Source organism: Scatophagus argus, chromosome 13 (assembly GCF_020382885.2).
Source record: "Scatophagus argus isolate fScaArg1 chromosome 13, fScaArg1.pri, whole genome shotgun sequence".
Lineage (NCBI taxonomy): Eukaryota > Metazoa > Chordata > Actinopteri > Scatophagidae > Scatophagus > Scatophagus argus.
The window spans coordinates 9,335,178-9,362,958 of record NC_058505.1 but is presented as its reverse complement, the minus strand read 5'-3'; the positions used below and the strand labels follow the sequence as shown (position 1 = coordinate 9,362,958).

General features: G+C 40.5%; 1 protein-coding gene across 1 annotated transcript; it reads left to right on the top strand.

Moving 5' to 3' along the window:
- The first annotated feature begins 163 nt into the window (after nt 1-163).
- spidr (scaffold protein involved in DNA repair) lies at nt 164-27,515 on the top strand. Its single transcript, XM_046407267.1, has 20 exons — nt 164-373; nt 701-862; nt 944-1,007; nt 1,577-1,783; nt 2,498-2,640; nt 5,483-5,718; nt 6,326-6,429; nt 7,900-8,119; nt 12,857-13,067; nt 14,154-14,398; nt 18,758-18,916; nt 20,946-21,024; nt 22,302-22,442; nt 22,572-22,634; nt 23,175-23,373; nt 23,893-24,087; nt 25,296-25,389; nt 25,472-25,583; nt 26,628-26,684; nt 27,261-27,515. Exons 1-20 carry the CDS (start codon nt 359-361, stop codon nt 27,378-27,380), a joined length of 2,826 nt encoding a protein of 941 aa, XP_046263223.1. The 5' UTR covers nt 164-358; the 3' UTR covers nt 27,381-27,515.
- Nucleotides 27,516-27,781: the final 266 nt, after the last annotated feature.

The following is a 27,781-nucleotide window of genomic DNA, read 5'->3' as shown; positions in this document are numbered from 1 at the left end:
GCAGAAAATGGAAAAACACATGCAAAGCAGAGCACAGACACGGTGAGATTCTACCTGATAAACAGTACTTGATCAAAATGTTACTTTCCTATTATCTCAAGCAGTGCATCGTTTTGAATGAGGAGCTCACATGAGAGCTGCCTCCGGTCCACGCTGTTGAATAATGAAACACACCCCTAGTCAGACTGAGCTATGCTATCTGCTCCTAGTTAGCTTAGTTTGCAAACTAGAGAAGTAGCAACCACCGGCAAAACGCAACTGCGCAACAATGGGTTAATAAAAACATTTTATCAGCTAACACTTTGTGGATACACACGTAAGCTACAGCAGCGCTATAAACTTACTGTACTTTGTCGTCATGTCTTCTACAAAGGTAAGAAAAAACAGCTACCTAGCTAACTACCAGCTAACTAGCCAGCTAGCTTTAAACTCTAGGCTAATTAGCTTTGGCAACCCAACTTACTTGCCTCTGTCCGCCCACAACCCAGTGGAGTTTACCTGTCAGCCATGTGTTATGGCATTTAGAGTTTCTTTATTGTCATAACAGATGCATAACTTTGTATCAAAAGTAATGTTGATGCAAGACAGCCATCACAATGAGAAACTAGGCTAAATAAGAGCTATCAAACCCGTTGTTTGATGTATTCATGTACAACATGTTTGACGTGTCCTCTCTTGCCTCTTTGTTCAATTGTTGTAGCGTAAAAGACACCACAAGGATTTAAAGTGTGTCTCCTTTCCGGATGATGTGGAAAGTGGGTTTCAGAAAGTCAGGAGAGAGCCGTCGGTACTTTCATCTGTGTCTTCCGCCAAGAGCTGGGAGAATTGTGGAGACAGTTTTCTGGACACTCCAGTGATAAAGGTTGATACCGCTCTGTGAGGTGGATCGTGACATGATTGTCTGTAACATTGTTGATGGTGTTGACTTTTGTTATTGTTGCAGAACCTCCAGTCATCAGGAAGGAAACTGTCTGCCGTAAGAAAGTTGACACAGTCTCCTGCTTCAGGTAAGTTGTACTCAAGCCTAATTAAATTGCCTCTGCAATATATTGCTATTTCATCAACACTGTAAGCATTATTGTTATTGTGGACATGATCCACAATTTTGTTTTTTGAATTAGCAAAGCATAAAGCATTGCCATTTAAGTATTAAACCTCAAATTTTGTTAGGTATCTGCCAAAACATGGCCATTCAGTACCGCTGATATTGATCAGATTTGATCCTCGATTTCAAATATCAAATTTGCCAGTATCATATCCGTGAAGGAAAGGAAAACAATTCATATATGAGGAGTAATATGAGGAGTCGCCCTTCTTTTGGTAAAAGAAAGAATGGCTTTGTAGAAGGGATTTTGTTCAACTTCAGACATAACCCACCTCAAATAGCTTCTGTTTTTAATTTAGACAGTAGAGAAGACAGAGTAGGGACAAATGGGATTATAAATAAGTGCTCAGATTGTGGATTGGGTACACATCTGTTTCTACAGGTGGGCAGCCTCTAAGGTTTTGTATGCTGAAAGACTTTCTTTGGTCATGGTACAATAAAATCCTTTTGTGCACTCCTGTGTTTGCGCAGTGCGGGCCGGTGCCGCTCACTGTAATGAGGACTCAGTGCACATTGCGTGGAGCTCCAGTGACAGCGAACAGTCTGATGATGAGACCCGGGAGCAGCATCTGTCCAAAGTTGTGGCTCAGCAGCAGCAATGTCCTAAGAGACCAGGGAAGCCCTCAGCACCCATTCAGTCTTACACCCGATTGCCACACATGCTCAGCACAGATAAAGGTAAATGAATTCTCTGATTTGATGAGTCAGGACTAGAATTTATTAGATTATTCTTCGTGTGCAGCCCAGCTTTCCAAGAGCTGAACTTTTAGGTTCATGGTACACTAGCTCTTTAAGACTTTATTAAGACTTTAAATTTATAATTTAAAAAATTAATTCCTGATGTCAAGAAAATTGTTTAATCGAATTATCTTGAAGGAATGGTTCAACTTTTAGGAAATAAGCTTATTTGATTTCTTGCAGAGTTAGATGAGAAGTTATATACCATCCCTATACCTGTGCATTAAATATGGATAAATATTATTATATATTGACTGAGCTTGCCTACTCAGCCTGTTTTCAGTGTTTGTGCTAACCTAAGCTAAATAGCAGCAGGCTATAACTTCATATTTACAACAAAGAGTTGAGGGTGGTATCGATTTCTCATCTAACTTTCGGCACAGAAGTGAATTGGCATATTTTATAAAATGTTGGACTATTCCTTTAACTCAAAGTGTACTCACTAGCGTTTTTCTTTATTTAGTTACCAAAGAGGTGAATCAGTTTTCATTCTGTGACCTAATATACAGGCTATGGTCAGTTAATAAGAGCTGAGAAAACTCTTCATTTGGTAAAACTCTCAGAAAAATCTAGTCAGAGGGCCGCGAGTTAAGACTGTTACCCATATATACCCACTGTTTTCATTTATTTACCTTCTTTTGTTTCATTCTTTAGATGACCTTCCTGTTATTGACACAGACAGTGATCTTGCCGAATCGGAGGAAGATGTTGAAAAGGACAGTGGGCAGCAAATCTCTGACTGTGAGTCAGATTCCTTTGATGAAAAACCAGAGGATTTGCCTCTCAAATCTACAGTTGTAAGTGAACTGTATTCATTCTGATGCTTTCTGTCACTCCCAGGCAGTCGTTGGTGCATGAATCAGTATCAGTATTGTGCACTGGCACAGTGATGAACAGTGTTGTGTGAGCAGTACATGCCATTTTCTCAAGGGTGTTATGTGCTTTAATGAACACTAGATGGTGCAACACAACCTCTTAAACTCTAAACAGCTGTGCGACTTCAGTGTGTGTTTCCAATTTAAAGTTTTCAGCTGACTGCCAGTATATGTGGTTTTCCTAGAAGCAGTACCATAAGTGTCAGTACTTTTCCTAGAGTCCAGGAAGACACCACATGATGTTCTGTTCAGTGTGTTAAACCTGGTGAGCTTTACCATTAGTTGTGGCTTGCATGGCATGAATGATTATGTTTTGATGTTATGTAAAATAATACTTATGATACAGCGTGTTATTTTAAGTCTTCATATCAGTATCAGTGTTTGGATTTTATACGTAAACCTCATGCCACCAGGTGAAGTATTGCAGTCAACATGTCCTGAAAGGGCCTTACAGGCTCAAACCTGTGTTGTACTATGCCCTTTCTAGATTTGGGTTATGTTCCAAGCTGTCAGAGCTCACAAGCTGAAGTAGCAATAAAACAGACTGCAGCTTATTCACTGAGTCAAAGCAGATAGTAAAATAGTAGGAAATGTTTCAGGGGGAGACTTTTCTACTCAGTTGCTTTCTCTAATTACTCAGATGTGCAGAGAATTAAAATTCTTTTCAATACTGTTATTTATAGAAATCATAACACTGTAGAGTTGCAACAATTCATCCATTGACTGAATGGAAATTAAGTCATTGTTCAAGCAAAAATGCAAAATGTATTTTTTAGTCCCAACTTCTTCTCAAATGTGGGCATTTACATTACAGCGGATTGAATACTTTTGCAAGTTTCGTGTGTTTTTAAAACAAAACTAGTCATTCAGTGCCACCAGCTTAGGCTAAGAGAAATTATGATAGGTGTTTTTCACATTTTCACTCTGTCATGAAATGACAGATTAAGAAAATAATCAGCAAAGCAATCAAAAGTGATCGTGAAAACTCTGCTCAATATGATGCATGCACTGAGTGCACTTTTCTTGCAACTTCATTTGACAGATATGTTTGTGTTATCATTGTAGTCAATCTTTTGTGGGCCCTTCTGTTTTCTATGGAGACTTGGATTGACTTTTCCTTCTCAGAAGTCATTCAGAATCAGTGTTTATTCAAGGCAGGGCAGCATGGAGAGAATGTATAAGGAGTGGTGATGGTTTCACACTCAGAATAAAGACCACACACAGACTTCAGTTGCTGCAGCACACACTACAAAATGCAAATGATCAGTTAGTTGTGGTCAGAGTTATTGAACTGATGCAGTTGTCTAGATAGCAGCTTGATGAAAATGTCCTCGACCAGCATGGCCCTGGTGGAAGCCAGCAATCATCTGAATAGGCACAGAACAATAGTAGTACCTGCTAATTAAACTCTTGTTATTCAGACTGTAAAACACAAGATCAATTTTTTTCGGGCTGTGTGCTGAGAGGAAACCTGTAGACAGATTAACATCACTGCCGCAGACCCAGCTACTTCCCTTTGTCACAGTTTAATTTGCTGCTATCAGCTCTCTGGGGTCAAACAAGATTTAAGATCACCAAACAGGAGCCTTGTGGTCACAGACCTCCTAGAAAGACACTCTAAAGAGTCTTAGTTTTTTAGATATGGTTGAACTGCAATGTATGCATGACATTTTTTTCATGTTGGTCGTGCGTTACTCAGTGCATATTAAGTATTGGAACTAACATTTGGGTATCTTGTATTTATTCTAACAGTTTAATATTATATTTCAGTACACATAGAGTAGATTTTGATTTAATTAGAGCTGCAAAATGAAACTTAGTTTGAATCTTAGTGGTGCCCCAAAAGCTTGCTTGCACACTGCCAAATGTAAATCAAACCGGATCTAACAGGATACAGAGGAGAAGTTCCCAGTCCAAGTCAGAGCTTATTACTCTAGATAAATGTACAGCTGACTCACTTGATGAACCTCTGCCAGGTGTGTGTTGTTGTGCTAGTGCTGAAAGTGAACGGGCGGAGCTGTGAGGGTTGATTTTATGTTTCAAGGCTGAAGACGATGGTCACTTCCAAGATGAAGAGTGTCACTTGCTCATAGGGTCAGCGACCTCCACCACATCGAGGCTGTGCTAGATCAGGGCCATGTCAAGAGAGCAGGGCTATAAAAATCTTTTTTACTACTGTTTGTTCAGGAAAACATATGAGTGGATGAGGCTGTGCAGAGCTGTGTACTTACAATGCTTTTAGTGCCGGGTGAAAACATTTTTGAGCCAGGGCCAGGAACATAGTGTTCCTTATTCTCTGTAGCTGGTTAGAGTGTGACGTCTGCTGGCACTCCGCCTAGCAGGGTCAAGTTGATTCAAATAAGAGAGCACGTTGGCTGACAGAGCCTGGTATGCTGGTCTTGTCTGCACATGACAGGAACTCAGGTTTCTTGTGGATTTTTCCATGAGAACTGATTTCCCTCAGGTGCAGTGAGCGGTGATACAGCAAAAAAGATTGTTTCGCTCCCATATCTTGTGAATTAATCAGCCTGATGGTGTGTTAGTGTACCATATCCACCCACTTCATTAGTGAGTTTATTGATTTTGTTTATTCTTTTGTGACTTATAGTTAATGTACTGAAAACCGTTTTGAACATCTGACATCCCCCTAACATATAATCGTATTCTATCCGTGACTTAAATCTTTTCAAACATGACGTATTTCAAATTTGGGACAAATAATTCTTTCAAAAAACTTAATATATAATTATGATTTTGTCCCTAGATGACAGAGCTACAGATCTCAGGCTACGTGTCTGATGACGAGAATATTGGTGACACAATGACCCCGAGCAGGCAGAACCCTGAGAGCTTTCCTCTCCAAACTGGTGAGGGCAGCAAAAGGTCAGTCAGTGACTGGGTCAGATCTGCTCAGGCGATGCTGCAGACGCCTCAGAAACCCATCAACAGGCAGTCCAAGACGCCAGAAGATTCAGCCAAAAAGAAACGGAAATTTCAAAGGTTTGAATGTTGCTCTTGTATTTAATACTCACGTATAGTTTGGTCCAATTCAGCTTTTTCTCTTAGAGCATAAACAAAGAATTTTAAAGGAGGTTAAGGAAAAAACTATTTATTGTGGATGGCTTGCATGTAGCTGATATCTGATCCTCTTTATAAGATCACTATTGGCTCAGTGCTCATCTGGTAGATCTAATCAGTGGATTCCTATCCTACATTGTTACATACATAAAGTGATAGAGTACATTGCCTTATAATGAGAAAACAAAGTAAGAAAGCATCAAACAAGGTAAGAAAGTCATCTGGTAGCAAGTTGCTTGCTACCAGATGACAGTCAGACGTCTGGGGCCATGTTTCCACCACAGAACTGATGATGAAAGGGACACCTGGTGTCATAATGTGGGTGCGAAATGTCATCGCCATCTCGAAGCCCACTAAATCTGACAGATGGCTATCTGTAGTCTTCGACAGCTTGTTTTGTTGCATCAGAATTTCTTTTTTTAAAACTTTGAAATAAACAGTTTTACAAGTGCTTTTGTTCAAAGCATGTGTGTCGTGAGTTTATCAACTAACATACTAACTAACTATCGGTTTACCTGTCTGTGCACAGTGGAGGTCTTGCTGAAAGACTGAATCGACTCCAGGGCAGACAGAGGTCAGCTGTGAGCTTCTGGAGGCACCAGTCCGTCTCTGACACCTCGACCACAACAACAGGTGATCGGCACACACCACCCGTGTCATCCACAATCATGCTGTAGATGTTGATCGCCGTTCATGGCAAAATTTGATTTGCAAGTGGGATAAAGGCAGTCTCTAGGCAGGCGTGATTCTTTTTTGTATGCAATTGTGAGAGGCCACGCTGAGGAAGTGCGTGCTGTATGTTGATCACTGTGGCTCTGAACTGTGAACTCAATATGTAGGTGACAGGAAACTGCTTGCCTAGTGTTTTTTCCCTTTCCGTGGTGTGCTAAACCACTTGTGTTCTCTCGTTCTTAAGTATCTCCTTATGATAGGACTCAAGCGGTGGCTTGCAGGTGACAGTTGATTGTGGAAAAAGAACACACCCACCTGATCTAACTCTGTGGTCACTCGAAGGTTTGATTAGTTTGATGTGTGAACAGTTGAATGCAAGGTTAAAACATGGAGGTTTACTGTTTGTTTAGTTTTTTTAAGTCTGATCAATATTTGGGGTTTTTTCACTGAAGACACCTGGTCACAATTATGTAGAGATTTTTAACCAAGGAAATCAGATGGTCCTCATATCTTTTTTTTTAGACATAAAAAAAAACATGTAATTGGACACACAATTGAACTTTTTCAGTAAAAGTTCATTATCTGTTGCCTGGCAACTTCTTAGCAACAGCAGCTCTGTTATCCCACTATGTTGTGCTGTGCTAGGACACCTGTTTATCTTTGTTGTGTATCTTTGGTGTGTGATGTAAATGTACTTGCTCTGCCTAAGATCAGATCTATCAGATCCTTACAGGTCAAGATGAGGACTTGAGTGCTATCTGAGTTTTGGCCTGCTGCCAGAGGTTATTGTAATGAGTTTTAATGTGAGACGTAAATGCACAAATGATGTATTTAACATTCATGTTTGGACAAATGCACATTAAAATTTTTTTTACCTTTTGAGATCACTTTCATTCGATTACGATTATCATATTAAAATACCCCCTCTGGCCTCTTTCAGGGATCGTTACCATACACTCTGAACTGCATTGAGTGTGTGCTCTCATGCTGCAGTTCTCACAATTCAGTGTAATCAAATTTATACACAAAATTTATCACAAGCAGCCAAGTTACTTTCTTATCTGAGTTTGATTTATCACTTCACAGCATTGCCTTGATTTGCTCTTCATAATTATCTCTCTCGTCTTTATTGTTCAAGCCAAAAGCTGAGTCAGAGCTGTGGCAAATTTCCAAACATTTGCACACTCACGCAGTGGGATTCACTGTGTTTCATATCCAACTCTGCTTCAGTCATTTACAGTTTTTACAGTTAGACAGTGTGAATTGTTCTGGTGCTAAAAGTGAATTGCTCTCATAACGCATAATGGGTCCCACAGAGAGCACGACTCTGTGAGAGGCGTGAGGACGCCTTATGTGCATACTCACAGAGACACGCACTCTGAAACAGAACGCACTCAACATCTGTGTTGTTGTTCTTGCTCTGCTCTTCAGTGGACAGGCCTGGTGTGCTGGTGCTGGAGGTGCTGGACCTTCAGGAGGAGTGCAGCATGCAACTGGCTCACTGTGAGCACCGCCATCCCCATGCAGAGGGCCACCAGCGCAATAATGCTGTCTCTGAGGAGAGAGCACGTATGCTGGTGTTATTCAGCAGGGAGACTGCAGCTCACCTGATCCCTGCACCGGGAGATATCATCCACATATACCCACCGTGGTGAGAGGACACTGATACATGACACACTTCCCTTTGTGATTGTTGTTATTTCACCTGGATGCCCTAAAAGGCTTTTTTTAATTTAGTCTGCTGAGGGAGGAAAGTTTCTCTGTGCGCACCTTAAAGTTTAACACAGGAACATACAAGCATGATCTTATCACATCACAGTCCAGTACAGAGCTAACACAAGTGTGGTGCAAAAACTTGATGCCCCAAGTACTCATTCACGGTGACTGGACTTTACGGTGAACTAGGAACTGAACTGTTGTGTCCAGCAATTGAACTTTTAAGTTAACAGTATTCACTCATGTTTGTAGAATCTGGATTGAGGTCATTGAAGCATATAAAATCTCTACAAACAATGTCAGACATACATTAGTGTTCAAAGCATGTAGAAGTATTTTCACATGTCTTAATATGTGTCTGGATGGGATATTTAAATGGTGCTGCAGAGTCTGAAAGTAACAGTAGATAACTGCAGAAAAGTTAAAAGGATATTATAAGGATCGTTTGTCATGTTAGAGGCTTCTTCTGCAATTCAAGATGAATTGCAGCTTGTACGAAATAAGACTGTACTTAATGATTAATTTCATTGTTAGTTAATCCACTGATTATATTCTTGATTAGTCAGTAGGTCCATAAAATGTCTGAAAACAGTGAAAGATGCACATTACAAGTCCATGATGACATCTTCATCTTAAAATAAAGAAATGAGATGCTGGATCGGATGACTTACAGCAATTTAGTGATTAATCAGTTCATTTTCTGTTGATTGACTAATTGGTTAACTGTTTATATCCATTCAGTATAATAAGAATATATAAGATTTGCATTACAACATATCACGTATATCTAAAATAGTTCTGACATTGGATATGGTTGCACGTTTCTGGGAAAAATGAACATAGGACTGAACAGTGAAACCTTTACTTGTGTTTTTAGCTAAATTGTCTCTTGGCAGGCAATCAAAAATTACACAAAAAAGACTGTTACAGGCAGTTACACAATGCAAGACTGACTCAGTGTCTGAGGAACAAAGAGTAACAGGATCTTACAAAATTATGCTGAGGAGGCATACTGAAAGACAGAATACTACACATGGTTGTAAACACGGGAAAGCTTATGATTAAATATAGTAATATGTGTCTTGTTTAAAGCATGATTAAAGACAAATATTTCGGGTTTAAAGATGTACTGTGCTCATCGCACAATAGTGAGCAGCAAAAACCCAGATGTTAGGAACAGTCCCTTATTTTTCTGGATTGTTGTGAAGTTGGAGCAAGGCAGCAGTTGACTCCAGCTGTTGGGAGTTTTAGTTGAGTGTGCTCTGGAATATCCAAGCTGGCGGAAGCGCAGGGGCCTCCTCAGCGCTCTGACGTCACCAACAGCTCCAGGGAATGCTTCACATTCCTCTTCCTGGCAGTAGTTAGGTCATTTCCAGCAAGCCGGGGAAAAAACACAGTAGGATTACTTTCTGGAGCATTTGGGAGCAGAGAGTGGAGGGAGCCAAAAGGACTGAGATTGAAAACACATGGCGGTTTGAGCGTATCTCTGGCTTTAGCACCTCTCCTTCCCTGTTGATTTCTGTTCCTGAAACCACAAGATAGAGCCCCCCTCAAAACACACCCATTTTACTCTTTCAAAGAATTACTTTTCATCAGATAAACAAATGAATCCTCCTTTGTTTCGTGTAAATTACTCTCAGTTACAGCATTTGGTCTATATTTCAACTCAGTCTGTTTTTTAACTCAGTAAAATGTCCCTAAACGATAACAGTCATAAGACGAGACGAGTTGATGACAAGCTGAACATTCTCTGAAGAGATATTCTTTTATCCATCTTCTGCAGCTCACAGGGCAGGCTAAAGTGGAAAAATCTGGAATTTAGAGCATGAGTGCATTCAGTAAAACTGTTCTTATCAGTTTCCGGTCTATCCGCAATTGATTCCTGCAATGAGTAGGTTGGCTCCTCCCACCTCCCACACCTTGTTGTGAGTGGGCTGAAGCCCGGATGGAAATACTGGAGGTATTATTCACTTACAGGCTGTGACGCCAGCAGCCGGAGCCGCTCCTTAACCCGGCTACCTGTCTGATGATGACAGCTGCCCACTCACCTGTTCACAATGGGGTCACACTTCCTGCTTGGCTGTTGAACCTGTTCTCATGAACAGTACGTTCCGCTCTACTAACAGTATGGCTTTAACTGATTACTGATCTCTTATGAACCTCGCAATGAGGCAACAGTGATGGCTTAAATACTGTTTTCATGCTACTACAACTTCAGTAAATAAGCAAGTAGCAATAACACATCAGGGAAATGCCCCAGGTCCTGCACATACTGTGCTAGAATGGGATTCGTACATGTTTACAAGGTTTTGATGCAGGTGTCAAGGCAGCAAAATAAAGTAAGACTGCAATAAAAATATAAAACAAAAATTACATCAGGTTTTTGAAGAAGAGATAATGTTATATTATTGAATAGTAACAGAACAATCGTAATAAAACCCCATTCACTGCCACTCTCCTCACTGTGCCAAAAAAATGGACTTTTAGGCCCACAGTCACCTGCAAACGCCTCTCATACCTGACAGTCAATGACTGTTGACAGCTTAAATCACTCACTGCCTTATTGTTTATAGGAGCTTTGTTACTCTTAATAACACGGCTTTCACATACATTTGAAGCTTGAAGCTGTTAAAATACAATGGCTTCCGGTACTGACGTATAGTAAAAAGTACATTTCACTTAAACTGTATTTTGCAGTACTTGATATAAGTAATTTTACTTTTCACCACTGAATTTCAAAAAGAACTTTGTAAAATAAGATTTAAAATTAATCAAAATTGTTAATTATACTTTATTCTTAATTCAGGTTATTTAGTTTTTATTCCTTGCGGTAAAATTTTGATAGTGGTGATGCATGATTATTTATTTTATGTGATTTATAGAAAGACAAGAATGATTTTAGCACCTTTCAAAGTACCGGCAGCAAATGTTTGGCTCGTATGCCTACTTTGAAAATTTGTTGTTGTCGTGATACCACTGGATTAAGTTTCAGTTGATTGACTAATAGATGAATCATTTAAGTGTCTGCACCAGCATGGTAAACCATGCAGTTCTATAAACTGTATGTACAGTTAAAGGCGAATAAGTAATCCTGCAAGAAATACTACGTTTGTATAAAGTTATGTTATAATTCTCCATTTTTATTATGTGTTTGGTATTGATTTAGCTCTATTTTGAGACCGTAGTTTGTTCAAATGTTTGTATAAACTTGTCCATTCCACCATCTTTCTACTTTGTGTGCGGTAAATGTTGAATATCTATCATAATCTCTATCTGGTTAATAAATAATTATTTCTGTAGCTAATGTTACTGTAAGGCTCCCCTGTAATCTGTAAAAGAATACATTTATATCAATGAGGGCAAGCGACATATTAGAAGCAAAAAACATGATGGAAAGATGCAAAAAACTCTAACTTGGTCTATTATATAGAAAGAATGGGATAGCAGCCGGATAATTGTCCAAAATGACCATGTAGTTAAATAAACACCCCAAAAAAACTGTTTTAACCAAAGCTAGACTTAATAACTGCCACAAAGGTCACACGAGACACACACACTTTATTTCAGTTAGGCATACTTAAAACTGAACTTGGTCTCTGAATAATCTCTTCCCTCGTGTTTTCATCACACATCCAAACAAATAGTTTTTTCCACTTTATCTGCGTGTTGGATTTCTCTGGTTCAAGTATCACCACAGGTCTGAGACGGGTTGTGACATGTGAGGCAGTTCCAGTCACAGAGTGAACTTGGCTCTGAGTCAGTGATAAGCTATCATCTCAGTACTATTCATTTTACATGGCAGAAAAAAATTTAGGTTGTAACTCAGACTCGCTGCAAATAATGAGTCACACTATTATCTGGCTACTGTTCAACCTCTTATTCTCAGGCTTGGCACCACTCAGGTGTGTGTTATTTGTCTTAATGAGCTAAAGCAGATGACCGTAAATGTTTTCCTTTAGATTTGATGGAGATGTTCAGCATAAGACGTACAGATCAACGCGAAAACTGAGCTGGTTATTATTGGTTAAAATTAAACCCCAACACCAGTGCAGACATTTTCAGTCGTTGCATTTGATTTAGTTGTTTTTCACCAGCGAGCTCTTAGCCCGTTTGATTGTGATGGGTGGTGAAGTATTTTTCCACACATGATGTCACATTTGGAAAGTGTCTTAATCAAGCTGTGCAGCTTTGCGAGGTGCTGCCTTTTAAGAACCTCGATTACATGGAAAATGTATCTTTTACCTCAGTAAAAGAAGACAAATGCATCCGTTGTGTATTTTCACTTGCCTTGCAGGAGTTTAATGTATTTGAACTTGTACTCTGAGCTGGATGCTACCTAGAGAACAGACCTGTGGAGGTGGCGGGTGCCTTATCTGGGTTTGACATTCAAACTGTCTCTCTCGAGTTCTCGCCCCCCTATGCTGGTGCAATGATCTATTCCATTTAATGTGCTATAAATTCTGTTGTTTGTTTTTTTTTTTGCATCTGTTATCAACACAATCACAAAACAAACTGTTTCCCAACACCTGAATTTGAGGGTGGATTCATGGTGAATTCAAGGTCCTAATCTCAATTCTTTTGTGCCATTCAATAAGAAAAGCACAGGCACAATGTAAAATGCAACAACTGCTATCCCTCGAGTCTGAAACTGATGAACTTTATGTCCCTGCAGGCAACGTCTGTCCATAGAACGTTTCAACTGTGATATTATTCTGAACACACACTTATGCCAGAAAGTCTACTCTGCCTCCAAACCAGCCAACATGTCCACCTCTGTGCCTCTGGGCCTTCCCTGCATAGAAAGGTGCAGTCCTTATCCTCTGTGTAAAACATTTGGACTGCTGGATGTTTGCAGGACTACAGAGGAGAGTGATGTCAAACAGGTGTGTATGCTTTAATCAAGTACATTACATTTAATACCCATTTTATATTGTAGTGGCGTTAGCGCCATAGATTAAAGGTCATGTTGGATGAACCTTTTTAAACCCTCAGTCACTTTCTGTGCACTCTCAGTTACAGAAAAACATTGTCAGTTCAAGAAATCAGCATTTCAACATAGCTGGTGGTGACAGCTACAGTAGTTGTTGTTTGGCTACTGGCCGCAAGATGACATTATTTATTATTACTTGTGTGCCCATTGCAAAATGGCTACATAAAACCTGCTAGGGTACCATGTTTTGAACTGTAGTATCAGGGTTATTATGGGTCGCTTGCTGTCTTGTTGTCATGATTTGTATGGCTGCGGTGTGGGTGAAGAGCCTGAGACAAATTTCCCACATGTAGGACAATAAAGTTTATCTTGGTCTTGACTAGGCCACTAAGGTTTATTTGTTTATCTGCACATTGTTCCACATTAAGAGGAATGCGTCAATATCTATAAAATGTATTAGATCTTCTTAATTTATTACCCTTGAATTCATATTACATGACAGGTGCAACTGTGAGCACATTGGTTTCACTTCACAATATTTTGTCGCACTGAGAATAATAAATGATCTCACCAGGGCTTTCAACCCACATCAGTCAAAAACAAGTGCATTCACACTCCACCGTGGTGACATAAGTCGTTGGCTAAATTAATTGAGTACTGCTTGTTTGAGTAATTTCTGAAGAACAAAGCACCATGGGTCCTGTCCTCTTTTTGAAGCAGATTTCTAGTGTAAAGAAAAAGTATAACTAATGCTCAGTGCCATTATTTGTGTTGACAGCACACTATATGTGATGACATAAACTGCAAGTTAAATTAGTACTGAGTTTGTGGATGTCACCTAAAGGTTCAGCTCAGGTCAGGATTTAGAGCTAACATCATCTAAATCTAAGTGTATTGGTCCAAACAAAAGTCCAGAACTTAAGCTTAGTCTTGTTTGATAATAAACTAAATAAAAAGACCCACAGTTACTCACATTCTAATGTGTAATACACAATTTATGTTAACTATCGTCTTATTTTCCTCTTGTTCTCCTTTTTAGATTGCTGCCCTCAATGACCTGCGTGGTTTTGGAGGATCAGGAGTTTTGACAAGGCACTGCCTTTCACTCCTGGAAGCTATTGAGGGGCTGGGCCAGGCTGGCTCTGTGGGGCAGGACGTGGAGGTGGTTGTCCAGAGGGTTTACTCCATCCATGTTCCTGATTACTCTCCCATGTCCATCCTCAAGCCTAGAGTTTCTTCCAAGTCTTCCTCAGCTCCCCCTCCTGCAGAAAAAGGCAAAACCAGGTACTGTTAGACTAGCTGATAATGAGTAACCCAGTGAGGTTTGTCACTTGATGCCAAAAAGAGGCTGGGAAAAATGAATTACATTTTGTCTGCTGTGCATGCCTCTCTCCCACAATATGAATTACTTTTTTTTTTTTGTTAAAAATTGCATGCTGGTCTCCTTGGTCTCAGGCATTGCAGGGTTCTCCTTGGTGGCACAATGTGTGCCTCAGTGGTCGAACTATTGTTCACAGTGCAGCAGCCCACAAAGTGCTCACACTGTCTCCAGCCATATGGCATTGTTTGACAAAGGACACAAACATTCCTAATTGAATCCAGCCGCTCTGTTAGCGATTCTGGCCAATCCCTGGGAAAGACAACATGATGTTTTCAAAATGTCGTGCACCAGCAAGCCTGAGTTGAATAGGTGCCCACTCGTACTCCACTGGGTGGAACAGGTTTGCAACAGCTTATATTACCTTAATTCTCTAAAGACAACCACAAGTATAAACTGTATTACACGGGTGTAAAAATGTCAAGCCTCTCATTATCAGCAGTACAAAAAATTGCACACTTGTGTGGAATGGGATCAGATTTGTTTTGGTTACTTAATCTGAAGGTGGAGCTCATAAACTATATTAATATTTGGTGAAAAAGAGGGAAATTTATAGAGCTGAAATAAACGATTAAGCGATTATACAATCTTCTTCATCATCTGGGAATCTAGCATTCATGTTGTACACATCACAACTAATTGACTGATTACTTGATTGACTGTAAAACACGGAACAACATTAGCACTCACAGGGAGTCATGTCTGTGGCCAGTTATTGAAGTCCAACATTCATTCTCCTTTATCTTTGATTTGTTCTCCACTATCTCTTGAGGGAAATAACTTAACTTGTGTTTGGCTGTAGCACAGTGTGGGTTTATCAGACTGAAAAATGCTATCTGTTGTGACTAAAAACAAAATGGGAGCAGTGCGAAGGAACCAAACAGTAAAATTGTGAGCTATAATACTGAAACAATGAGCTGAAATGCACTAAAAACACACTGAAACAGTTTGTCACTATGACTAGTTTCATATTGTTTCTGTTCAGTTGTTGATATAAGGGTAGTTATTAGTTCTGCTTTTAAAATATTTTATTTTGGTAAAAATACTTTTAAAACAAGTGCATATTTTAAGCCAGTGATGAGTCATTTTTTTATACACCAGTTAACTGTTAAAAGACTTGCAGTAAGAGGTGTTCAGAGCTTCCTGTGCTCTTAAAATGACTTACAGGTTTACACGAGTGGTCTTGTTATAGTTAATGATTCAGTGAATGCTCTATTTGAGGCAAATCCAGCGAGCATGACCTTTATTTGCCTGGCCCTCCCCAGGCTTGTTGTTTTTGTCCTTTGCTGAGTAATAAAAGTATTGGTTTCTGTGAGTGGTGCGGCCCGAGGGACGCTCTGCGGTGCAGGGAGGAGAGCCGCGGTCAGCTGACGAGCTAACTGACTAAATGAGCATGAGTTGTAATATGACACTTGATCCTGCCATGCTGCTTCTGCGGCTAGTAAACAAACGCCACCTTCTGACCGGAAACACTCGTGCCCTTCCCTCCGTTTCTCTCTTACTCGACCAGATTTAGCAGGCTTGGTTGGTAGAGAAAGGATGGAGGCGGAACACAGGTTAGGAGGTTAGCGTGACGGATTGTGGTCCTGCCTGCTTGTGATGGATATCAACATTATCTGGAAGGTTATATTTTGAATCCAAGTCCAAAATATGTATTATCTTTCCACCATTTTATTTCAGTATTTACCATCTTGTCTTTTCTAAAATGTAATAAGGTGCTAAAGTAACTAAGTGCCCAGCTACTGCTCAGAAATAACTTTTTGTACAATGTTTTGCTTAGAGTACTTTTCCAGGATTTGTGCCTGGAGAAGAGGGTAGTTTACTTGGCAGTCCACTGGCCCCATTCTGAATAAAGGCAAGCACAGTTTGTACCTCTCATGTTGTGTCCCCAGCCTCTATGACTCACTCCCCTGGTCAGCATGCTTATTTGATCCTTCTGTTGTTTAGCCTCTGTGTTAACACACAAACACACGGGAGAATTGCCAGTATGATATTTGTGCCTGAAGAAGATGTTAAGTTCCCGTAAATTCAGAATAGAATAAACAAGAAGATTAAACGTTTGCAGGAAGTGAGGAGAAGTTAGTTGTTGTTTTTTTTTCCTTGGTGGAGAGGGAACACAATGTGCTGCAAGGATCCTGTTACACCCGTGTTTATCACTCTGCCTGCACTGATTGGTGGACAACACAGGAAGGAATCCCGCCTGTCCACCCCCCACCAATGAGGCCTCTCTGCTGTATTCTTAATGTGTGGGTCACTTACTTAGTGTGTTGCCAAGTAATGTGCATGTGCGTGGGCTAGCATGCACACACAGTGTGACTGTGTGAGTGTTTGCACAGGCTCAATGGATCGTAGTTCCTGGAAGAAAACCTGAGTTGCTCAGAATTCTGTGATCGCTCACAACAACAAATTCCTGAAAACGGTCTGTGACTGAAAACGGCCAATGGCAGAGGATTTTCACAGCCCCACTTTCAACGCCTGTGAGAAGAGCCTGAATGGGAGGTGGTTGTTTATGTCAGGCTGGTACCACCAAGTGTCTCATCACCCTTTTCTTTTCTATCTGTCGAGTGTAATATCAGATTTCATTCCAAGTTTTTTCGAGTTCAGACCTGCTCCACTAAAAGTTAAAATATATTTATCTACATCAGATGTGACCCTTGCTGCTGTATACAAGTTGTGGGTAAAGTAGTTGTAAACTACTGATTTCATATGAAAAGAGCAGTGCAGTATGTAACAGCATTTCTACATCCTGCTGCTGTAAATACTCACTAGAGCATCAAATATTTGTCCGTCCAAAGCTGACAACGGTCCTCACTAAGTGCATAATATCCCCCTGTTTCAATAACATTTGGTAAAAGGCACATTTGTGACATACTTTTAAACGTTGAGCCTTTGCCCTTGCCTGTATGCAGCGTAAACGTTTGCATTAATAATCTTGACATACTGTAGATTCTTTAAATCTAGCTTGGTTATAGTAACTTCTTATAGGCTACTGCTGAAACGATCGTCAGAAGTTTCCAACAAATTTGCCAATGATTTATGATTTATTTTTATACTCAAGTCATTTATATGTCAAAAATGCCAAACATTTGCTGCCTCAGGCATTTTTTTTCAACATGGCTTTGCTTTGGTAAATTGCTTTGGGCTGTGGTCTCTTCTTGTTGCTTTACATTTTGAGCTTGTGCGCTCCTGTTTAAAGCTCCATTAACATAAAGCCTCCATAAAACGTGCTTTGTCTCACTTTTGAGTGTTGGACATTTCTTGTTGCTTTAACAAGATGTAGTGTAGGTCTGATTTTGGATTGTGAATAAAGCAAAACAACTGAGAATAATCTTGGTTAAAACACTGGCCTTCATCACCATGTGTCATGTCAGGAATGTTATTTGGACATCTATTTCCAGGTCTCTGAAAACAAACACAGACAGACCCCATGTTTACCAACACAAGACATTTATAGACCCAATCAGGTGGTTGAAAACAGTCGCAAAACTTTCCCAGTGTCTGGGGTGTGCACATGCATGCACATGTATGCTGACAGTCCCCCCCCCTCTTCCCTATTCTTCTTCCTCCTCCTCCTCCACCAGCACTTCTTCCTCCCTTGCTGTTGCTTGTCCAACCAGGGGATATGAACTCTACTGTTTACTCTCAGAGCTGGTACAGGGCTGTGTCTGAGCTTGACTGGCTGGGATACTGGAGCCTGTAGCAGTTCCAGCACCTCGCTCACTGGGAGCAGCAGAGTGCAGGAATAGACAGCAATTGACTGCTTCATAACTTTGTAGGCCAAAGGGCTTTTCTGTCAGCAGCAGCCTGTCAAACCAGCCACCAGTATTAACACTTCCAAATGTCAGCACTAAGCCTTAACTGTGTATTGTTAGTGTGTCACTGGGAACAGCAGTGTTTCTTTCTTTTGAATTCTTAATGCTGTAATTGGCTAGTTATTTCTTTACATCCTTTTTAATGCAAACACTACAGCTATTTATTATTTATTGATTAATTTAAAGTTACTCATGAGCGTGTCTGTTTGAAACAGAAACAAAATGTACGGCTGACCTGAATGCTTTGACCAGCCATTGCCATGGTAACTGAAGTCCAGATCAGTATTTTTATGTTTCTTTTTTATATATATAATCAGAGATTAGAAACACAGGGAAGCAGGATAAAATGTTGGCAGATGTACGTTTTATTTAACTGTGTCTTCAGCGTGATTAAAATGTTCAGTCTAATTTTGTCTGTGCACATGTTGTTTTGCTGTTTTTGTTTCTTCTCAGGCTGTGTGTGCTTGTCCAGGACAGTTATGGGATGTTCAGCATAGTCCAGCTCCACCTCCTGCTCTGCAGGGACGACCTCCACCAGTACGACCACATGTGGCGGGGGAGGACCTGTGTGCTGAGAGGCATTAAAGTGGTGCAGCGGGTCACTCGAGAAAGGTGAAACCCACTTGCTCCTCTGTATTCATCACTTTAAGCTTGTGTAGCTTTTCATCTGATTTTCAGATCACAGCCAGACATGGGTAAACTTCAGCCTGTGACCAATACCTATTTGTGATATGGATGTCTGCTATATGAGTGGTTATCTTATCTCACTCCTTAGCCATCTGGGACAGCAGCCCTGAGTAAATCTCCATGATAGTCAGGTCCTGATAACACATGAATAGTAAAACAGCCTCAGGGCCCTGTGCTGTAGAGGCACCGAGCCTTGAGCTAAACCACCACACATGTGCATATTGTTTTGTTTTGTTTTGTTTTTTTGTGATTTATGTGGGAAACTCCAGTTTTATAAACCACAACAAATTCCTCATTTTTATATTTGAATGCACTCCTCAGACATCTCCCTTAACAATAATACCAGAATTTAATGTTTGCAGCTCATATTAACATGATTGTGCTGCGCTGCCAGCAGTGCGACTGTGTTTACCTGTAAAGTGATACTGAGATGCATGCTGTGTGTCCCTTGTGAGTTTCCATAGTCAGGATCCCAGATTAGCAGCAGTTAGAAGAACTGACATGGGAACATTTAGAGACTGGCTGGGGGTATGTTTACATCCTTGGTATTTTCAATGCCACCACAGCCTGTAATGTCTCTGGAGGTTGTCTGTGGTTGGACCGTGATGGATGGGCTATCGTCAGTGCTCGCACATGGGCTATCTTATTAGCTCAAGTGGAAAAACACGTGGGCCTGGTCACTATAAATTAGGCATTTATTTTTTCCCCAGTTTCTTAGAAGCAGTAAATACAAATCATAATAATCTGTACTTTGAAGGAATACTTTGACTCTTGTACGCTTTCATTCTCATTTGATGAGAAGATCGATACCACTCACAGATAAGAGCAGTATCGATCTTCTCAGCCTATCTTCAGCAATAAAGGGAATATGTGAATTTCCCAAGATGTCAAACTATTTTTTGATGTTTTTTAGGGGTACAGGGTTTCTAAACAAACACTGTAGAGACCACACTGGCATTAATAAGTGTGAATACTGTAATAAATGTGAATACCGCATCCTGTCAGTATTGTCTTTATGGTAAGGAGCTGTTGTATTGAAAACACAACAGTGAACACACAAGTATTGATCAACACCTCCACTCAGACAATCACTAACAACTGCCATTCTTTGCGCCATTGAAAAAAAGGTGCCCTAATGCTTGCCAATCAAATATATAAGTATATAAGCTCAGTATCAAAATCACAACGAGCTGAATGAGTCCTGTTGGTTTTTGTCGTTACTCATCCTTGAGCAGGCCTCACTGGACTTGAATGGGCTGCAGAACCAGTTCCACACAAAGAAACCCTGTGATTACTGGCTGACTAACAGGTTGTTAACCACTGGCAGATATGACAGCACACACAGATGAATAAGTAACATTGACCGGGTACCCTGAAATCAAAAAGTGCTTCTCAGAAAAAAGACAATAAGTGATTTCCTTTGTTGTTTCCTTGTCTGAGTTGCTAGCTAATACTTTAATTATTTAATCCATACTTCCAGTATTAGTTTGATATAAATGAAACAACACAGGAACACATCAAGTATGAGCTCATTTCAATCTGTCATTACTGAGATTAAGAATTATGGTGAAAGACTGCAGTATTACAAATGTGGCGGTTAAAAAATCGCTGCTAATTGGTTTTCTAAACCTTGTTATTTTTGCCAGCACAATAATATTGTCATTTACACAGGGTGTGTGAACTGCTTTCCCACCCTTCAGTATCTCAAAACCTGCTTGTGAAAACAGTTTTTTTTGTGTGTGTCTGCTCTGCCAGCCCAAGCATGCTCACTGTTAATTCTAGGTGACGTTAAAACGAGCTCTGTCTAAACAGATTCATATTTCAATGGAAGTGAAACTGCCTCTGAAAGCTCTCTGTCTTACCACCAAAGTTCCTTATTCACTAGTTTCTCCTCCTTCCCCCTTTCAGTGCCTCCCTCCTTACGCTTCCCCCCTTTTTTCTGTTTCATTCTCAGGAGCAGCAGGCTTTTCAGCTTGATAGACAGTCTGTGGCCCCCAGTGACACCTCTTAAAGATCATGGAAACACACCCAGCGTAAGTTCTTGACACCAGCAGGAATCATGCATTTTCACCAAGCGACTGCTCGGCTTGGGAATGCATGCTCATTTTTTCTAAAACGAATTTGGGCTCCAGATTCTTTTCATTATCAAGTAATCCTCAGATATTTTTCTGATTATTTATTTGGTGTGTGAAATGTCAGAACAATGTTAAAAATGCCTGTCACGTCCAAGTTAATGACACCAAACTGCTTGTGTTGTTGAGCTAGAGAACTGGTGACATTTTTGCCCCGAAAATCTAGTACAATAATTAGATTTTAATGGTAGTTGTAGTAGTAGATTTTCTGATTCTGATTAGGCCTTCCTTTCTAACTGGAATACTTAATATTGTTTTATCCTAATGATCAAACTGAATTACTACTTCAAGGGTGCAATATTTTTAGCAATTTTTTGTTTTTCCCTTTAATTGCTTTAGTATTTTTAATCATTTTATTCTCAAGTATTGAGAAGGTGTCCTTTTCCAATGTCTAAATTTTTACAAAACTATACAGTTCATCAGTTGATGAATTGACAAAATAATCAGCAGGTTACTCCATAATTACAATGATCATTAATTCATCAAAATGAGCTCCACCGCAACCAGCTACAACAGTAAAGTCCTTGTTTTCATAATTTAAGTTAGCACCCACAGCCTAACTGCCCCTCCACCTTAAGGCAGGCAGCCTTGTGGGTAACCTGTGTGTGTGACAGAGTCTGGCAGGTTTGTTTTGGGAAGCGAGTGTGAGAAACATTACCAGCACGGTGTCGCAGTAACACAAATACATGCTATAGGGGGTAGTTCAGTCAGTAACTTCGGTCTGCCGTAAAGTGGCTAGATAGGCACAATAGTTGCCCAAAGTGCGTTGTGTTCACTGTCACAGACGAGACAGATGTCCCTGTTCACACTGTGTCAGTATGATGCCGTCCTGCATCCATCCGGCAGCGTTGGGTGAGACACTGCTTACCGTGAATGCAAATGAACATAATATTACCGGTGCTATCGCTGAGTTAGCTAAATAACCATAGCAAGACAACATGTGGTCAGTCAACTGGTACGTGATGTAATGATGAGAGTTTGTAGCGAAGCAGGCCTGGTTTTATTTTTATGTTCTTATTTTTCATGAACGTAATGTAAAGCTGTGATCGGTCGACTGTTTGTCTAACCAGAGGAAACACCTCACCTCCCTAAATCGCTGAACAGATCAGAGGCTAACATTGCTTCAGTCTGCAGTTACCTTAATAAAGACCCTGTTCGCACATGTCCTGTCTTAATAGGACAGCAGACCTGCAGGTCCAGCTCCGGGTTTTTGCTACCTGCTGTCTGGTCAGGAGAGCTCGGTTGAACCCACTGAGGGACCAGTTATGTCCCCGCTTTACATTCCCCCCACGAAACGATCCTTACGAGACATACTGCAGGTGAACATTTTCTCACACACACACACACACACACATGCAGACAAAATTTAAAAACATTTTGACATATCGTGATAACTTATCTTCAGTAGTTCTATCTCAACCCTGTTTTCTTTTTTCCCTTCTTTTCAGAATGAGCTTCAAACCTGTCGCTGCAGTTTTATTGCCACTGTCATATACAAGAGAATAATGCAGGTACGTCTGTGCTTTTTTGACAAAAACTGCTTTCATTTGACTCAAGTCAGAAGAGCATAATAAACATTGTGTTTCATTGAGCTCCTCAATCGTCCTTTTGAGATCATTTGAACCAACAAACTGATAAGATTTGAGCGCTGACGTCGAGAGCAGCGTTCATATCACGGTGTGTATGACAGTCTGTGTGAGGCCCAGGCATTCTTTACCATTGATTGGTGAGACTTTAAACTTTGACCAAGATGAGATAGCAGCTCAGAACAAAGTGGTGGACTTTGAATCACACCACTGCAACACAGATACACTTTTTTAACTCTGTACAAGTAACCACCATTGTTTTCAGCATGCTCAATGAATAATCTCATCAAAGCTGTTTCCTTTGATTCTAAAAGCAAAATGCCACTTTGCATCTAATTTGTGATTTGTTTGCTTTTGTTATGTAATGTTGCCTGTAGGCTGTTTATTTCTAGGTCATGCTGTGTGCCTGTTTCTTGGTAATTCAATGCTTTTGCGTCTTTGTCTGCCTTTCTGTTTCTATTTCAGAGCAGCGATGTAGGCCACGGTGAGGTTTGGTTGGTGCTGACAGACCCCAGTCTTCAGGAGGAGCAGCCCAAGAGGCCGTGCCGGCGAACAGTGTCCCTGTGTGTGAACACTGCGTGTGTGCCCACTTCCTCTGTCCTCGAAGCACTAAATTCCCCTGCTGTCTGTCGCATGTCGTTCAGAGATGCCATCATAGAACACGGTAGAGCCTCACGGTGACCTAACATGGTGTCCAGACATTATCTCATCAGGTGTTTTATCTTACAGGACTTTGTGCATGTCACCATAACCCTGGTGGAAAGTAAATAAGTACGTTTACTCAGTAGAATTCTGAGGAGCTTGTACTTAACCACAGCATTTCAGTTTAACTTAGTGACTTGCTTACATTTAAAGGAGTACAGAGGAAACTGTTGTGCTTTTTACTGAACAACATTTTTTGCAATGTTGGTAGAAGCACTCAGACCTTTCACCTAAATAAACTCTGGTTCTGCTGTATTGATTTTTAACAGCGCAATTAATGTCTGACAGTGTTTACACAGTGAAATCCTAAATCAGTGGAATACTTGTTTAAGTACGGTTTTGAATATATCGTTGTATTGGTACTTTTTACAAAGAAAACAAACTGGTCTGCTGCTTTTGACATTAACGCAGTCAGTACCCTTGATTGATTCTGTCCATTTCTTTCTTGTTAACATTTCAATTTCAAAATATTCAAATATAGGCGTCCTCCTGTGTGTGGAGCAGTCACTTATTCAGATGTGCTCTGTGGATCCTGAACTCAGTCTTGAATCCTCAGCTGGGTCAGAGTCACTTTCACATTCACTGTCTGAGCCCCAGGCTAGCACTCTGCCCCAACCTGTGAGACTGGATCCCCTGAGTCCTGAGATCACACCCAACTCCCTCTGCTTTCTCACAGGTCAGTTTCCTCCCCCATCTTTTTACCGAATCCTGTGGTTTCCCAGTAAGTCGCTTCATGAAATGATTTCTGCAGAACACGCCCGATGTGCCGCTCTCCCAGGGAAAGAAAACCACTTGTTTTTGCATGTATAAGTTTACAGCTCAGCGGGAGGCCTCGATGTGGCTTCAAGGCATCGTTTTCTGCTATTTCATTGTTTGGGACTTTATGAAATACAAACACATGAAATTTAGTTGGATCTCTGTCAATTCTCATGTCATTTTGCAGTGAAATGGACATGCATTGTATCCATAAGGCTTTAAATTTCAGATGAGGGTGCAATAATGCTGAAATAAAGTAAGAAAATAAGTTTGAGGGAACATAGCAATCTTTCCCCCAAATCTCTCCTGCACAGAGTCAGTATGCATGCTTCTTAACATTTGTAAGCTATTTGCTGTTTGCTGCAATCAGATATGATGGCCACAGCTGTTAAAGAAACATAGCTTTTTGCAATTTAACTAAAAACTTTAAAAGTCCTTGTTGTGAAGTATTGCTTTGCTTTCTTCGACTCTTTTCTGTTCTGAGCAGGAAAGAAGAGCTTAAATCCGATAATAATGTGCATCTGTTGACTTCGTGTCAGAGTTGAGGGCAAAGATCAAACTGTGAACCCTCTTGTATCAGGCCCCTCTGGTTGTACATGTTTGGTCAGGTGGCTCAAAAAAAATAAAACAAACTTATTATCTCTTGCAACTCGTGCACAAATACTATCTTCTGGAAATTACCAGTGGAAAAAGACTCAGACCGGAATGTACAAGAACCATTTATCAGTGTTAATTTCAGTATCTTGTTTAAGGTTCTGCATTTGTGATTGTATGACAGCAGCTTTGGTTGTTAAGTGAGACTGTGTTTATGCAGGGAGTACTCTGCTACATTTATCGCCTCAATCTCAGATAAAAACGAAGAGGGATGCGTTATCTCTTACACCCTGTCACACACATACACCCACTGTGAAACCAGTGTCACACACACACACGCACTGTGAAACCAATGCAAAGATCATTTAACACTGTTTTTTCTAGTTACACCACTGAAATGTAAATGAATAATAAAAATGAGCTCGTTGTCACTAGGAAGTAAAACAAAAGCCATGCATTAAGGTGCTGTGTGCATGCATGCATGTTTTCCCGAGGATGATTTTGTTAGATTTTAACAGTACCTTTTGTCTGCAGGAGTGATAGTTGGTGTGGATGAGAACACTGCTTATTCCTGGCCTGCCTGCAGCCACTGTGGAAGCGACAACTTAGAGACGTTAGCTGAAAGACCGTAAGCTCAGTCGGCTTCGTAGCTTCATATTAAACATCATGGAAAATCCTAACTTACTTTCTCACTTTTTGTTTCCCCTCAGTGAAAACTTCCACTGTGTTTCCTGTAAGTCAGTGGTAGACAAGCCGGATACAAGAATTCAGCTGGAAGTGTTTCTGAGTTCTTCATTAAGTAACTGCACTTTAAAGGTTAAGGTGAGGGCAATGTTATTATGTCAAATGCATTTCAGTACCAGTATTTTATGTCCACTCTGTGGTGATTCAGTCTTCTAAAACAAAAATATTTCAGTGCTTATCAGCCGTTATTTTACACTGTGTCACTTGCATGTATTTAAAGGAACAGTTGAACATTTTGAGACATAATGCTGAGTTGCTTTTTACAGTGTTAGATGAGACGTTTCATGTCTGTGTAGTAAATATGAAGCTACGATCAGTTAGCTTAGCTTAGCTTGGCTTAAGGACTGGAAATGGGGATATGTTTAGTCTAACTTGGTCCAAAGATAAATAACCCCTGCCTACCAGCACCTCTAAAGATAATAATAACATATCATATTAACATAACATAATAAATATTAAGTGTCATTTAATAAATCTGTGCAAAAGCCAAATGTGTAAAAGTGATGATTTGCCATTTTATGGGAGGTTATGTGTCAGACTGTTTCTTGGTTGGGACCGGTAACTTCCTGGAGTCTTCACCGATTTTTCGCGGGGTTTAAAGGTATTAGTAAACCAGTTTTGTCACATTTGGACAGAGTCAGGCTACCTGTTTCTCTCTGCTCCCAGTTTTTTTGTTTTTTTTTTGTGCAAAGCTAAGCTAACCCGCTGCTGGTTGTAGCTTCAGCAGGAGAAGCAGTGATCAGAGAACTTGTCCTGGCTTCAAACCTTTTCCTAATGAGCAATTGTCCCGTCTGTAGTGAGACTCATAAAAATAAAATTAATGTTCTGCACAGCAAAAGGTTGAAGACATAAAACCCTTCACTGTGTGTACATCTGCACGATGGGATTTTTATTGTGGAGAACCTGGCCTGACTTTGCAACTGTAAAACTAAGTAAGCCAAACTGATAAAATAAAATAAAAAGAATTATCGGTGTTCTTCTTAGCCAACTAATTTAACCCCTTGTGTCAGTCTGTTACTGCTGTGCGATGACAGCATATCAGTGTAGCATTTATGTTGAATTTACAACATTAAGGTGATGATTAGACATTAATGGCTCCACGCCTCTTTTTATCTTCAACAGCTGCAACAAAAGACCATCATGTCCATCCTTAACACTGCAGCACTGGAGGGTAATGAGGTAGGTGTGCTTTTTACAAACAGTTACATAACTCTGGACTGAACTTCGCGGGGCATTGATCTTCTGTCAATATGTCCTGAAAGCGCAGTCATCTGTTAATGTCAGGTTGATAAAGCCTGTGCTGTACTGAACAATAAAATCGCCTGAGTCATGTTGGTCACTGATACAGTTGAAGGAATTGGCTGCCAAAATGCTGACATAATCTTCCACCTCCTCATTTATTTAGTGCATGCAGTTTTACTACACTGGGAACATTATAATTAAAATCCTATAAAACTGACAGGTGGTGGAGTTGTTCCTAATCTTGAAAACACAGTGTTATTTGCATTGAAGGGGAACTCATGACTGCAGAACAAATTGTTGAATCAACAGAAAATCCGCTGACCAGTGTGCAAAGGTTAGGGCCTCAAGTGCCCTCACATATTCTTGCAGCATAATCAAATTTTTAAAAAGCTGTTTTCTCATTTGCAGGTAGTGGAAGGGGATTTTAAGCAGGGGGGGGGGGGATGAGTTGTCAGTCTAAAATATTCTCAGCAAGTAGTCAGGAAAGTGTGTTCTTAAACCTGCACGTTTCAGTTCCCAGGTTACGACGTGGAGAATGTCCTGGGAAAAGAGGTGGGTCCCCTCAGCGTTTACGTCCGAGTCGTCACCAGGAAACCGTCCCTCTGGATCGGCCTGGAAGAGATCTGCCTCTGAGGCTGCCAGGGCTGCAAGTAGCTAATGATATCAATCCTCAGGCTTCAGCTGGCTCCAAGGTTCTGCACACTAGGCCTTGGTCTGAGCTAGTTTACCCCCCACCAACCCCCTCTGAAGGCCTCCCTGACAGCTTGAGGCTGTGCCGAAGCGAACGGGGCTGCAAGAAGACAAGGTTTTGTTTGTGTTAATGATATGTGATCCTGTGGACCAGGAGTTGACAGCCCAAGGGTGGAATTGTGGCATGCAGTCTGTCAAAGCAGCCCACGTGGTTCATGAAATGGGATGTGACTCTTAGAACAGGATATTTTTTTATTTCTTAAAAAAAAAGCCTTTTAAAAAGACTTTTTTCCCCAACTTATCTACCTCTGTCTTAAAGATTACTGCGACTGTGTCAATAAAAG

What these genes read in the sequence shown, in the direction of transcription:
- spidr (XM_046407267.1), top strand. An exon ending in CATGCTCAGCACAGATAAAG is followed by an intron (nt 1,784 to 2,497) that starts GTAAATGAATTC and finishes TTCATTCTTTAG; the next exon opens with ATGACCTTCCTGTTATTGAC. An exon ending in AGGAGAGTGATGTCAAACAG is followed by an intron (nt 13,068 to 14,153) that starts GTGTGTATGCTT and finishes TCTCCTTTTTAG; the next exon opens with ATTGCTGCCCTCAATGACCT.